Source organism: Halichoeres trimaculatus, unplaced genomic scaffold (genome assembly GCF_033239565.1).
Source record: "Halichoeres trimaculatus isolate MK-OKI-2021-1 unplaced genomic scaffold, fHalTri1.1 fHalTri1_scaffold_8, whole genome shotgun sequence".
Lineage (NCBI taxonomy): Eukaryota > Metazoa > Chordata > Actinopteri > Labriformes > Labridae > Halichoeres > Halichoeres trimaculatus.
The window spans coordinates 23,453,606-23,468,612 of record NW_027437186.1 but is presented as its reverse complement, the minus strand read 5'-3'; the positions used below and the strand labels follow the sequence as shown (position 1 = coordinate 23,468,612).

The 15,007-nt window shown below is 40.5% G+C and overlaps 1 protein-coding gene across 3 annotated transcripts; it reads left to right on the top strand.

The window, feature by feature from the left end:
* The first annotated feature begins 6,563 nt into the window (after positions 1–6,563).
* slc16a9a (solute carrier family 16 member 9a) lies at positions 6,564–14,613 on the top strand. Of its 3 annotated transcripts, none has more exons than XM_074675049.1 (6): positions 6,564–6,963; positions 8,231–8,488; positions 9,948–10,091; positions 11,075–11,170; positions 11,912–12,784; positions 13,005–14,613. In XM_074675049.1, exons 2-6 carry the CDS (start codon positions 8,290–8,292, stop codon positions 13,187–13,189), a joined length of 1,497 nt encoding a protein of 498 aa, XP_074531150.1. In that variant the 5' UTR covers positions 6,564–6,963; positions 8,231–8,289; the 3' UTR covers positions 13,190–14,613. The 3 variants fall into 3 exon arrangements, with proteins under 3 accessions (XP_074531150.1, XP_074531149.1, XP_074531151.1); XM_074675048.1 differs by lacking the exon at positions 6,564–6,963 and adding an exon at positions 7,072–7,451; XM_074675050.1 differs by lacking the exon at positions 6,564–6,963 and adding an exon at positions 7,670–8,088.
* The last annotated feature ends 394 nt before the right edge of the window (positions 14,614–15,007 follow it).

Sequence of the window (15,007 nt, the reverse complement as noted above, 5' to 3'; positions counted from 1 at the left end):
TGAAATATGTACTAGGTCATCACAACTTTCAACACTGTCAGGGAACAAATGATCATATAAATCTACAACTAACACCAAATTGTAGCAGACAGTCTTCTAAAAGGGAGTATAACATTAAAGTAAGACTAAAGTGTTGTGTGACAATCACAATATACTTGTGATTCTGTGATCTCTGAGTTTTTTTTTCAGTTAACTGGGTGAAATAATTTACTACAAAAGAGCTATTCATGGATAAAATTTTAATTACATGATTTTTTCCGGTCTTTCAGTGCCATTTTTAAGATAGAACTTTGGGTTTTAGAGTTTTTTCCTTAAAAATGAAAATTGGCTGTCCTGAAAACTGTCACATGTTCAAGTTCATTAGAGGATGCATCCTGCAGATTATCGCAACCCCTTCATTAAACTTCTTCCATCATTTGGTTGGCACATTTTATAAGATTTGTGAATGTGTCACATATATTGCTGCAAAACTTAGTTCAAAATATTCGTGGTCCTAAGTGGATAAAATGTTACTATTCTGACTGGACCTCATTCCTTTTGTCTGCTGTACCATTTTTTAAATCTGTAAATTATGTGTCCAGTGCATAGACCTGTCTGTTTCTGAAATGGAGTTTTAAAGCAAATTGTCGACAATGGCCATATTGGAAATGAGGCCGGCTTTGAGCCTCCTCACTAACAGTTATAGAGCGACTGCCTGTCAATCAGCTGAGCTCTGCCTCTGATTTGCCAAACTTAGAATCTTAATGTCTTCTAAACTGTAAAAAAATTTTTTAAAAAGCCTTGTACACTGTGCTGATAATGAAATTAGCCATTCAGACAGGAGATGTTTTTTGTACCAGGCTACTTCTGGAACCAGCCTCAAGTGGACACTCGACAAACTGCAGAATTTAGCAGTTCTGCATCGTCTCATATTTTTAGACTAGAGGTTGCCGCTTGGTCCAGTACCTTTGTTTAAGGCCTAAATAACAGCTTAACTATATACCTGTCAGCTTGATATGTACTTTGGAATGAGTTGCCCTCTTACTAACAAATAATAGCACTAATTTTCAAAAATAAATCAACATCAGTTGCATCAGCCACAGTTCAGACCAATAACCATACTAACAAAAAAATGTGTGGTTCATTGCCTTGGTATGACAATAAAGCTCTAAAACCTTCACAAGCAAGTGGGAATGATCGAATTTCTAGAGCTAGTGAGGATATTTATCAACATGAATACAAACTCACATGAAAACCAATCTAGTCTCTCAGTTTTGGAATGTGATGTTAAAGAAGTGAAAAAAACAGGTAAGTCCTAACACAAATCCTTATAAATCCTTGAGCAATTTTACTTTAATATTAACCAAAACAAAATCATCCATTTCACTTTTTCAATATTTTTGTCTGCATTAAACAAACTCTATATTTATTTTCTTAAGTGATATTTTTGTAAAGCTAGAAAAAAACAGTTGTTGAAGCATAAAATTAGAAATCAAAGGGGCCAACATGTGTTTACTTATTCTAATCAGTGTAGTATCTCTTAGTCGACCAGTGACATAAACTGATGGACCGACAGACAGATGATGTAATACCTTGGGCGGAATTGCTAACGCTGCTAAACACTGAAAAGTACAATCAGCTCTCCTGAGAAGTACCTGTTGTTTAACATCATGTGATAAGCCTCTAACACAGCAGCTCTATGAACTCTTGATTCAGTGCCAGGGTCCGACTTTTATACCCTAGCCCACATGGTTTTGGCTGGTTTTAACTTGCTGAAAACAGTGTTTCCAGGATCATTTAACACAGTCAACATTTGAATAAAAGGTGTTATCACCTATGTAGGGAGGATAGCTTGGCAAAGGATGACAGCCTATATAAAACATTAAGTTTTACAGCTCTACAGGGAACTGTGGCCCATTCACAGGAACTCACCAGGATCAAAATACACTCCCCGTTGTACGACTGACATGAGTATATTGTTGGCCTGAGACTTGCTGAAAGTTCTGATACCTCTAATGTGTTTTCCTACTGTGTTGCTGTGTTCTCTCTTGCAGATGAACGCAGAAACCTGAACTAATCCAAGCAGGAATCTAGACTGGAGGCTCAGGGTGACCATGCTGAGTGCGAAAGTGCCCTTTGACCTCTGTGGCTTTATGGGGGTAGATGACTGAACCAGGAGACGTTTCTCTGGACTGCAGGGTGGCTCTGTATGTTAACACCTGCCAAGCCTCTTACGGAAGAGAACAGCAGGCAGCTACTTCTTGGGTATCACCCAGTGCTATGGAAAAAAAAGAAAGGATGGTTAAAAACGTTAGGATAGCAGGTTGTATCATGTAAAACTACTTGGTGTGTGTATGTGTTAGCCTGCTGATGGGCTTTGGAGGAGTAATGTGAGCTTTGTGGCACATAAAGAAGTAAGTGATACATACAGTATGGAAAGCAGCTTTCATATTTACCTGTTGGATTCTCACACAGGCAAATATGTTGCATCAACATATGTACATATAAACAAAACCCTAATCTTGTCCAGGGTAAAGTCGCCCTTGAAATAGGATCGACAACATAAAGAGCTTAGCTTAAAGTTTGAAAAAGAAATGCCAAATTAATCTCCTTGAGCTTTAAAAATGGGGTAATAATTAGTGGTTTGGACCTCTAAAACCGCTCTTTGTGTTGTTCAAAGGTAATCATCATGTCTGAACATAGATTTCAATGTTTTTGATCACACCAACTGCAACCAAAAAGTTGAACACTTGCAACTATAACTTGCAAATATGCTATAATTTCAATGTGATTTGATTATTAAATACATTAGCATGTTATGCTTTGTCACATAATGCTATTTCTTTAAGGTGTTTCAGGGTGTTTACAGTATTCAACTGTTTAGAGGTCAAAGAAGTGTGTATAAAACCACATGAACTGGAGATGCTGTAAGGCTGACTTGGTCAAGGAACATTGTGTTTTCATTCAAAGAAAATACAAGGAGGCCCCAGAATGGGTCCTTGTGGGACACCCAGCATTTTATCATGGACTTGAAAAAACACCTTTGAAAGGCTGGAAGCTTTGAGTAAATAGAATAGAATAGAATAGAATAGAATAGAATAGAATAGAATAGAGTAAGTCTGTATTGTCCACTGAAGTGGAAAATTGACTTTGGCTGACCAGCACAAGAGACAGACATAATTAAAATACAAAAAATGTCATACATGGAAAACATATATTAGACACAATTTTAAAGTAGAGGTAAAACAAGATCCAGTTAAATAAGTAAAACATAGTATTAAAACAGTGCAGGTCAATTTTGTGGGTTTGTGACTCAGTCGTATTTGGGATGGCGATGGCATTTGGTACAAAATACTTTTTAAAAAAGATCTGAGCTGTATCAGGGTTGTACCAGTTTCTGACAAATTTCATGTGGAAATCAAAAGCAGTTGCAGCAGCTATCACAACTCAGGTGTAAACTCTGTTAACTGACTCGACAATATTATTGACCTCAGGGAATGCATGTGTTGTTTGTTGTTGTTGTTGTTGTTGTTGTTGTTTTAGCACATCAGGGATTTAAGGTTACAAAGATTTAGGCCAGTAATTATCTAGGTCTACAGGTTAACCATCTGTGCACAGTGCAACCACCTGATTTTGCAACTACAAAATCAGTGTGACAAAGAGAGGTGATCCACATTGTTTTGTACTGCAGACATGTCCCCATGTATAGGGGTGGATTTTTAGCCCTTATAGAAGACACCACATTGGGATCCAGCTTCATGAAATATATACCTTGCCCTTATGACCCTTTAAAAACTTGATTTTTTCTGGTAATATCGCAAGAATTGGAAATCATTAACCACAAGAGAGCAACATCCGAAGCACTGTTTGTTTTTACACACACCAAACATTTCGCACACCAACACACAGTGTGTAGAAGACGATTTACCCTTTGGGGGGGGAAAATGATGTCACATGTAATCAGGGTACTTTTCCAAAAACACAAGATTAAAGTGAGCAGAAATCTTTTTCTGTGGAAATCAGATCATTCGAATCCTTCACTTCCCTCTCAGGCAGGAGGTAGCATTTGTTTACTGTCTTCCTTTCTGCTCTCTCAACACTTCCGCTGCTCTCCCACTGTTTGTTCCCTGCACCCTACCTCCACTGACTTCAAACCCTTAAGCATTTTGCAGTTAGGCAGCAGATCTAACCACTACACCACTGGCTTGCCTTGCAGTACCTGCTCATATATATAGCTCTGTTTATTATTCCACTCCATTGTGTTCATTCAAAGGCAATGACCAGCATCACGTTAGTGGAAGGCAATCCATTCCTGCCTGACATGGACAGCCCTTTTTAGGATCTGTACCTATATTGCTAAGCTGCAGTTATAACCACCATTTAAACTGTCTGTCTGGGCTTGCTCATCAAGATGTACTTATTTTTCCAATTGATTGTGACATTTCAAACATCCAGTGACGGGAAAACCACAGAGACCCTGTCCAGAATTCAAACTTTTGATTTACTGTCCCGTTCATTAGAGATATTCAAAAGCACAGCCAAATATCTGTTGGAGAGAAAGGAAACTATTCCAGCCCCTCACAGACCTCTTGCTGTTCCTGCCTCCCCCTTCACTCCTCCTTCCTATCCTCGTGCACAAACAGATCGAGTCAGCCGTCACTAACTTCTACCCAACAACCGCTCCGCTCTGATGCAGCAGTTCCAACCAACACATCCGTAGCTGCCTCTCAGCACTTTTATGTTCATGTTTATATACCTTTCAGCAGAGCAGCCTATCAAACACATGCTTTTGACTAAACTCAGAAGCTGTCCTACACTTTTAGTGGAAGGCTTTATGTTCAACAGTATGACCCAAGGTAGATTATTGATCTCTCTTTTCTTTTCAAATGAAACTGGTTTAAGATTATTTCCTCTGATTGTCTTTTTCTTTTTTTAAAACCTTTTTTTCCTGAAATCCTGATTTTGTTTTGTGAGGGGAAAATGTGATGCTCCGTCATCAGCCACTTGGCTCTTTCGCCTGCATACAGATGAATCCTGTTACAGGGTGGATTAAACCATTTTACATGTTTAGTAGGGGTGAGAGAGGCTGCAGAAAGAGGGTCTTGATGTATTTTTCAAATTAAGACTTTAGATTTATGTGTTTTTATTCAGACAGCTTTGCTTTATTTGTGATACTCAGGCACACTGAGGACCATTCCCTCTGGTGAATCACCCCCATCCCCCACATTGGTACTGGTGTGCTTGTGTGAATTGTCTTATCTCAGCCCCATTATGTTGAACTTTCAGCTTTATTATAGCAGTTTGATTACTTATTAAATGGATACAGTGAGGAGCTACTCATTTATACAAAGAAAAACTGCTGACTTTTCATCTATGACGAAACATTAAGTTCACAGAATGAAGATTTAAGCTGAATTTAGTCCATGTAGCATCACCTCTATCTAAAAGGAAGATATATAGTCAAATGTACTTCTTCGTATGAAGGGAAAAAGCTTAACAGCAAAACTTAAGAGTATTCTTCACTTTTATAACTAGACAGAAATTTTGATAAATAATCTGAACTGGATATTTGCCAATAAAAGTTTTAAATAATTTACACAAGCAGATGAAACAAGGCACCAACTGATCCTAGGATAAGTCAATAATATTATTGATATTGTATCATAAGCACTGTGTAATCCCTTCCCCACCCCCTCAGATTCCTACACTCTGTCCCCTACATGCACCACGTCTGGTTGGAACTGGTCTGGAGTGACATGTCAGCGCAATTCTAGTGCAGAGTACAATCAACTGTGCCTCCCTTGTTCTTTTTCTCTCTAAACTTTCCAGGCAACGGGGGGATTATGGAGCCTAAATCTTTTCTGTAAGACCCTTTCTGGCAGCAAGAAGGGGGAGTAAAAAAAAAAAGTATCAAAAGTCTTGAGGAAGCAGGCTCACTCCTGGTCTGAGCTGGACATCCCTCCCCCGACCATGCTCTGCACTGCTCCCTCTCCTTTCATCTTTCATTTCTCCTTTTTTTTTGGTCTCTCTTCCCTCTGCTATTTCACCCCACAGCTTTTCTGACCAGAGGTTATGAGAAAAAGTGCAATTACAAAGTGATGCAACAATATTATAATTTTGCTGTGTAGAATAATTCTTGTCTCTGCTTTCACTAACCCATGATGAAAAGCAGGAAGTGAAAAACAAAGGAAAAGAATGAATACTGTGCAGTAACCGACTGTTGGCTTGTGGTCAATACAAGCCTGAATAATATGTATAGTTGTTTTTTTTCAAGTTGGAGCCAAATGATCATACTTAAGATATGGCTCTATAAAAGAAATAATTAAAAGCAACAAAAACAAAAGAGATCAGATGAGAAATTTGGATTGTGTAATAATTTCTCAGTAATAGGTCTTTTAATGACAACAACTTGGCTATATCCATTTATTTTGACCACTTTCTGTATGTTGATTTGCATTTACTGTATGTCTAAAACTCTATCCTCTGGTCATGTGTTTCTCCTCCTATGAGAATTCCCTAAGGCTATATTTAACCAGCTGTATGTCAGGCTGCCTACATCCTATTTATGTACCAGTCAGATCTCCCTTATGGTTTAATTGAGCACAAGCTCTTTTCTACTGGAGTAAAAGCCAATAGAGATTTAAATGCGCACAATAAGAGTAGTGTGAGTTTAAAGCGCTATTAAATGCACACCATGGAGTAGTGCGCCCTGCTGGCGCGGTGCAGTGGTGTTACCATCCATCAACCGGTTTAGACTGGACTGATGGCATTATTAACAATGTTCCTGAAGTGTAGGAGCTTTAACACCCTTCCCCCCATCATCCATAGCTGACAAACTTTTAACTCGACCAAACAGAAACCCTAGATGAGTCAATAAAGCAGTTTTACTTTTCTTTTTTTTTTAAATTACAACATGTGTTTACAATCACTTTTCAGCTGATTCACGTGTTGCCAGCTTTGTCTGACGGCCCGGAAACAACCCAGGTAAACACTTTTCAGTTTTTATGTGCGTGTGGTGCGTGTGCATGTGTGGTAAAATGTTGAGTTTTACAATAACGTACTGAATTGTTCGGATTGAGTTTATAGGAAACAAATACAACGCATAGTTTGACCCACAAACCCACAGTCGCAACATCCCTGTTGAGCGCTCGAGGCGCGCATGAGGAAGCAGCGCTCTTCCTGCCATCACTGCGCTCAGACTGCTGCTGGACCAGCAAGAACAGCTTTGAACCGGTTTTCTTGCCGGCTACAAAGCGGTATGAAACGGATGCTTAGTGCGCATTGTTGATGCAGGGTGTTCTGGCAACACACGGACGTCGCAGAATCCTGCTCAGTTAGAGCAGTGTAAACAAACGAGTCATTTGAAGCGGTTTAGTGAAAGACGATTTTTAACGGGAATTCATCCTACATGGAAAGTTCCCGTAGAGCGCGCAGCTGTGCTCAGTCCTGCTGCTGCTTCTGTTGATGCTGAGGTGAGTGCCGCATGTGTTTTTAAACACAATAACCAGCCCCTTGCGCGTTTATTTAGAATGAAATGCGAGATTTGATACGGAAACGTGCGTTTTGTCGTCTGTCATTACACATACTGTTTTTAATCTCACCTTCCCTTAAGGCCATCTGTGATTCCCTTTATTATTTTTTTAAATTCCAATGAAGAAGTGACTTGTTTATTGTCAAAGCAGACTGCTTGGCATTAAGACATCTGAGATCTTTTCCCAAAACAAGAGCCTCGAATGTAAACAAAGTGTGACCAAAGGGGGTTAAAACTGCCGCAGTGATGTATAAAGTTGCTCTGCTTTATGAATTTTTTATAACTGAGGCTTGAAAAACTTAGGTCAGCACAGGAGACTAGATTTTTCCCTTGTGTCAATTAAGGATCCGAGCTGAATCATGGAAGAGGCAGGCTTGAGGTTCAGGAGGGGCAGAAAGCAGTGCACTTTTCGTTACTCTCCCCTCCTCCAAGGTGTGGTTATAGAGACAGCAACAAAAGCAGCTGTTGGCTAGGGGTGAGTTGCAGTCAGTCTTTGAGTTTTCACGACCCCACTCAGGTGAACTGCCTGTTTTTCTGGGCCAGCCGCTGCTGCAGCCTGCACTACATCAAGGCTTGGCGTAAGTGTAACTTGGGATCTGTTGAAAGCTTTACAGGAATACTTTCAAAGGATGTAATTATAACAAGCTCTGGTTGTCATATTTTGTTTTATTTCACTGTCATGATTTATACAGTAGGGTTTTATTTGTGTTGTCTGTCCAGGAGCCCCTCCTCTGTCCACGCTGTAGCAGATCCCAGAGGGCAGCGGCAACATCAGCACCATGGCTCAGTCTACGAAAGTCCTGGATGGAGGTTGGGGGTGGGCGATTGTTGGGGCCTCCTTCATGGCCCAGCTCCTGGCTTATGGATCACCCCAGTCAGTGGGTGTCCTGTACCCTGAGTGGCTGCATGCTTTCCAGGAGGGAAAAGGCATGACGGCCTGGGTGGGCTCCCTTGTGGCTGGAGTGGGGCTTATAGCCAGTGAGTACTTTACATTTAGCTGATGTCTTCAACACTTCATGAGTCTTTACTGAACAGTTCCTATCATTATGTAACTTTATTACCATTATTATGTTTACCACTATGAGTCACCATGGGCAACATATCTACTAACATGACTTATTGACGGAGATACTTTATCTCAGTGTTCAAAGTAGGGCACTAAACCTTCACCTTTATACCTACTTACATACCATTTCCTCCCCATTCATTACATTGAATGATGCCTCTGATAACAAGCTGACACAAACATTTTTATCAAGCCAGAACAAGAGACACTGACATCCACAGCTCAGCGATATGTTCACCGTAGCTACAGGTGTTAAAGAGTTTCCCCTTCAGTAATGCTTCAACAGGATGGAGAGAAATCACAACAGTGTGGCAAAGATCTGTACTTTGTGGCTTTCTGAGAAGAGCTGCTGTTATTGATTTTCCAGGAGAGCAAAGCAAGTGCAAGTCATCCATGTCATGGATGTCGGAGGATCACTTAGCCCTTGATTTAACCACTGTGAGGAGAAAAAAAAGGGACTAATTAAAAGAGAAGCACAGTGCAAAAAGTGTTCGAGGAGCGTGAACATAAAAAGAAAGACTCATTTAGAGGAGAAAAACAGAAAGACTAAAAAAATAAGGTCTAAAATTTCATTGATTTTTTTTTATCTCCAGGATTTTGTTGAGCAACAAGGATCAGCTACTGTTAGCAGTTGGGATGACATTTCCATCTAACTCCCCCACCCCACCCCCTTGTCTGGCTTCTTGCTGTCGTCTCCTTCAAAGAGCTGAGAAGAAAAATAATGACTGGGCAGATCTAGCCTTGGGCCTGGCCAAGTCCTGGACACGTGTCGCAGCTGTCAGACAGCTGCAGCACTGCAGCTCCTGCTGCACTGTAGCAGGGTCTTCCCCCTGCTCAGAGGGAAACAGAACTGTAAATGTCGCATGAGGGATGAGTCAGGCTACCTCGGGAAATAGGACTATTCAGTAGGCATTTATAGAAAGAAAGGGGATTACTGCACTGTGCACTGTGTGTCTAAGAATCATGCACTTGTAATAAGGAGTTGAGACAAGCTTGTATAAAAAATGATGCTTTAAAACTTTCCCACAAGGTACATTATTTATGTTTTCCAACTTTAAATCCTTCCACGAAAAGGAAAACAAATACAATTTCTTGAGGATTCAAACTTTTTGTTCCTGAGAAATGTGAAAGTAAACAACATTATACAGGGTCTCAACGGATTCTCAGTGACATGACAGCCCCTCTGACAGGTTGCCTGTTTGAACCTAATGTTATGTGGCAGGGTTGTAGACAGACGCAGCTGTGCTCCGTGAGATCAGGGTTTTTCACACACTTTGTTCTCCAGAATAACTAATTAAGCTATCTTTGTCACTGACACTGCTCTGTCCTTCTTCCTTTGTCTGTTTGTCTTTCTACCTTTTTTAAAATCAGGTCCCATCTGCAGTGCTTGCGTGGACAACTTCGGGGCCCGTCCTGTGACCATCTTCAGTGGTGTGATGGTGGCAGGCGGCCTGATGCTCAGTGCCTTTGCGCCAAACGTCCAGTTCCTCATCTTTTCCTATGGGGTCGTGGTTGGTAAGCAAACACTTTGTACTTTTGTTATGCTACAACCACTTGTTTACTTTATTCTGGCTGGGTACTTCTATTGAAGTTAAAGCAGCAAAGACTTATTTCACCAGACTGACAGACAGGTACTCAGGTAGAAGCTTAGCTCTTGTAAATGAGCGAAAAAAAGTGCTTGATGTTACTATGGTCATGGGTGTTAACTAAGCTTCTTATCCTGCTAACATATGAGAATCTCATGACACATTATATAATCATTTATAACGAGCAGGGAAGGGGGGCACTTCAAGTTCAACTATTATGCAACAACAAAGGCTGTCTTTATCCTAAATTTCAAGTTAATGAGTACCATTGCTACTGAACAGATACATACAATCACAACAGGACGAGATATTCATTTAAACATTACATAATTTGTTTGACACTGACGTTTGTGTTGATGAGGTATTTCAGCCTTGTCCATGTGACCCTTTATGCACCAACCAGTGTGCCTGTGTGGGCTTAGCACCACCTGTTATCAAGCATTAGGTGACAGCAAAGTCTAGCTTAATCCTCATGAACACCCTCACTGTCAGGACTGCCTCTCACACTGGCAGTGCAGGAGAGGGGCGGCCATGCATATTTGAAGACGGTAATTTATTTTTAGAGATGCCCTTAGACGATGGCTGCAGCTGTATGTGCACGTGCAGGTTGTTTACTCATCTTATGCTACATTTGCTGATTGTATTACACAAGAGGCCCTATGCCCCCTGCCCTCTGAACTTTAAAGTACACCACAAATAAATCTTTCTCATAATAATTTAAGTTGATCTACTTACTTATACATTTCGAAATAAACTTTTACATGTTTCCTTGAATTTGAAGAAAAAAAATCTCTTTTATCCATTTTAATCATTTCTGACATGACTGTACAAGTTAATTATTGTCTCTTTTTAAGCCCCATTTCACCTCAGCTAATAGCCACTGTATGACCCTGTCCTCTTTTCCACCCACAGGACTGGGATGTGGTCTCGTCTACGCAGCCACGTTGACAATCACCTGTCAATATTTTGACAAGAGACGCGGCCTTGCCCTCGGCATAGTCACCACAGGTACTGCTGCCCCCCTCTAAGCCTCCTCTGAGCTCAATGGGTGTACACCAGTTCTCCATGCTCACTTCTTTCATGTATGAGCTGCTGGGAGCCTTGGGATGCTGAGGTAAACATATGTAGAGTAGCAGAGGCAGAGTAGTGTAGCAGGTTGAAACAGGAACTGGGAAGATTGACGTTACAGGCTGGGATTATGTTTAAGTTTATTTATGATGTTTAATTCAGGTAGTCATCAGCTGAAAAAGTATTAAACCAGTTATGATGCAGTTTGATACATGATAAATCAGTAAATCAATAATTATGACAACAACTGTTTTGACCACAATCAGTGATTCTAGGTGTGATCAGACAAGAAACTGGTGTGAAACTTTAAACCTACAAGGCCTGTAAGATGGTTTTATCCTTGTGTTGTAAATCATTGATGTTACTGAAGTCACTGTGGAAGGGAAGAAATATCTGACTTGGCGCCCCCCAGTGGCAGCTATAGGAGTGTGACCTTTGAACACAGCTGATTGTGCTGAAGGATCACACAGATTATGACTATATCCAATGCAGCCAGTGGAATTTTTAATTTTGGTTTACTCCCAGTAAATCTCATCCCATAATGGCCTTGATTGATTGTTCCTTTCTTTTTTAAATTCTCATGTGTTGCAAGCTTACATGCAATGGATTTCCATTTTCAAACTATTATTTGATTGTCCTTTTCTTACTAAGATGCTGAATTTGTGTCTTCCCCTCACACAGGTACGAGTGTTGGAGCTTTCATCTACGCCACCGCTCAGAACGAGTTGATTGTGTTGTATGGCCTGGATGGCTGCCTGCTGATCATCGGGGCTGTAGCACTAAATCTCATGGGCTGCGCTGGCTTCATGAGGCCCCTGAATATGCCAGGGTACTACCTCAAACAGAAGGCCGCCCTGGAACGGAACACAGATGGGCAGCTCTTCGAGAAACCCCCTCTGGATGAGTTGAAAATCTCAGCAGGTTCTAACATGACAACTCCAGAGAAAACTCTGATGGTGAAAGAGTTGCTCATCACCATCGATGCCAAGGACATTCAGACAGAAAAGAAGAAACACAGTTTTATGGCTGGGTTGGCCATCATGAAAGTCATCAAGAAGAAACAGCAGGCCTATTCCAAGTACATGCGCTCCATGCATGAGATCCTGCAGGACCAATCCATGGTGGCCTTCTGCATTGCAGTCTTCCTGTTCAGCTTAGGCGCATTTCCCCCTGTGCTCTTTATTGAGGATGTGGCTCAGAGTCAAGGACTCATTGAAGAAGTTAGTGTCATTCCTCTTGTATCAATAGGGGCCATCGCAACTTGTGTGGGTAAACTAGCATTGGGTGTGCTGGTTGACATCAGGTGGATCAATGGCATCTATCTGTACGCCTTCACCATGTTTGCAGGAGGTGCATCACTCCTTCTCATCCCCATCACTAAGACTTATTTAGGACTGCAGATCCTTTCAGTCAGCCTTGGTTTCTTCTCTGGGAACTGGTCTCTCACTTCTTACATCACCACAAAGATTGTTGGCCTGGAAAGGCTGACGCAAGCCCATGGCATCCTCATGTTCTTTGGGGGATTTGGGATCATGCTTGGACCTCCTGTTGTAGGTAGGAATACACTTTTTTTCTGTCCTGTTACTCATTGGGCATAAAGAAAAGTTATTGGTTTGCTTTTTTTCTGGGGATAAACCCTCATTTATTTAGATATTTCAAAAATTCTAAGGTTACATCAGACTAGCAGTCAGCTTGTCATTATTTAACTTCTTGCTGTATCTGTCATGAATTCTTGCTGACTATGCTAACTGTCTGTTTTTACTTCCTTTTTCAGGGTGGTTTTTTGACTTCACACAGTCATATGACTTGGCGTTCTACTTTAGTGGGACTTGTGTATTGATTGGAGCCTGCATTCTCACTCTGCTCACTCTACCCTGTTGGAACAGGAAGCACTCTGATAACGACAGACCAGATGTCCAATACACCAGCAACTGTGACAAAGTTGCCTCTGTCGCTTGAATAGGTTCCTTGCATGATGACTCGAATCCCACCCTCACTGCCCAGCAGCTGTCTGCTGAGAAACTATACCCAAACCACCTCTATGAGGAATCCTGTTTTTTTGACTTTAGGGGGTCTCCCCCTTGATTTTGCTGCCAGGTTCTAATTTACCAAAATACTTACCAGAGGTTTCAAATAACAGGCCTTTCCTCTGTAATTTGTCTGTGTCTCAGGTCCAAACCACCCACTGCAGATCATTAAGGTTTGATCTGATGCCTGTGTTGTTTTTATTATTGCCTCATTTTACGAGGTGAACTGATCAATACTGTTTGACTCCCCAGTTTTGCATCATGTTTTTTAGAAATCCTTTTTTCACTTAACTGTAGCACTGACAGAAAATAGTGCCGTTGGTAACACTGGGAGGAGAAATCTGCTTGATTGCTGTGTGTTCATTTGACACCGTGACAACATTTCAAATCATTGTACAGCTGCACAAAATATCCCCCAGTCACCTAACCAGAACTGAGAATACAGGGATAGAATGCAAGAGGGAGCCTGTTTTGATAAATGTAATTTTTTTGCAAGACATTTTTATTTTTTGTTTTCAAAGGTATTGTAATTAAACCACTATGTATCTTACCAAAGCATCAATGATAGAAAATGCCTGTCAACACATATGCCTGTTGGAACAATACAAACGCCTTGCTTTATTGACATTTTTTCAAGTGCATTGACTTAGTTTTTACTTAAAAAAAACATTTGAGTTCCACATACCTCCTTCTGGATTGCACAAAGACTTTTTGAATAGATTATGTGGATTTAAAGATATTTAAACACACTACAGAGAGGTCCTTGTGTATCTCCAATCTCAACAGCATGTTAAATCTCTGTGGCATGATAATCATGACCTCCACTGGTGTTTGACCAGGCTTTTCCTTTTCTATCATACTGTGTGTATGTTGTGTGTAGGTGTCTACGCACACATGTTTGCATATGTGCACAGGTATGTGCGTGTGGGTTGTTTGATAAACTTTTATATTAGCACTAGTTTGTTTTGTCTTATGTACTAGTGACTTTTATATGCACAAAACTGGCCATAGAGCTGTAATAATTTGTCTTTAAGTTGATTATTGTGATCATAATTGTAATGAAACATTGCAATAGGCTTTTAGAATCACTTGAATGTTGTTAAATAGACCACTACAAATGTACTTTTGATAGTTCCAGTTTCAGGTGTATGAAGGAGCATTGCTGGAACATTGCATTTTGTGTTTGTAGTGTCAATTTTACAAGGTGCAGATAAAGTACAAATAGTACTGACCTAGAGGTGGCACTGTGTTTGCTGTCACTTCATAGACACTGTTATTTTTTAATGCCAGTATTACGATATTTATATGTGTTGTTTGTTTTACTTTTTTATTTTAAAAGTGCCAATAAAAGATACTTGGATGAATAATGACTTTGCTTATCTGCCATATTTTGGATAGAACACAGCTCTCGTGCCATATTGTATCCGATAGCAGTAAATTATGTGAAGTGTCGGGAAAGTAATTTCATGCCCTTTTGCCGTTTAATAATTTGTTAATTTAATAGATATACCAAATTGCTTTCAACTTCTTATCCGTACAAGTATTTGCACACTTCCCAGCTTAGCTAAGCAAAGCTGCGACCATAGACTGTGGGACGCATCACCATGGTGACAAGCGTGTCACGTGACTAGCAACATAAACAAATTTCCTGGGCGCTAACAGTATGACGGGAGGAAAGCTAATCTCACTCCATCTAAACTGAAGTTTTTCACTATTTTCAACCCTCATGTTGAGATGCAGGACCATTGGT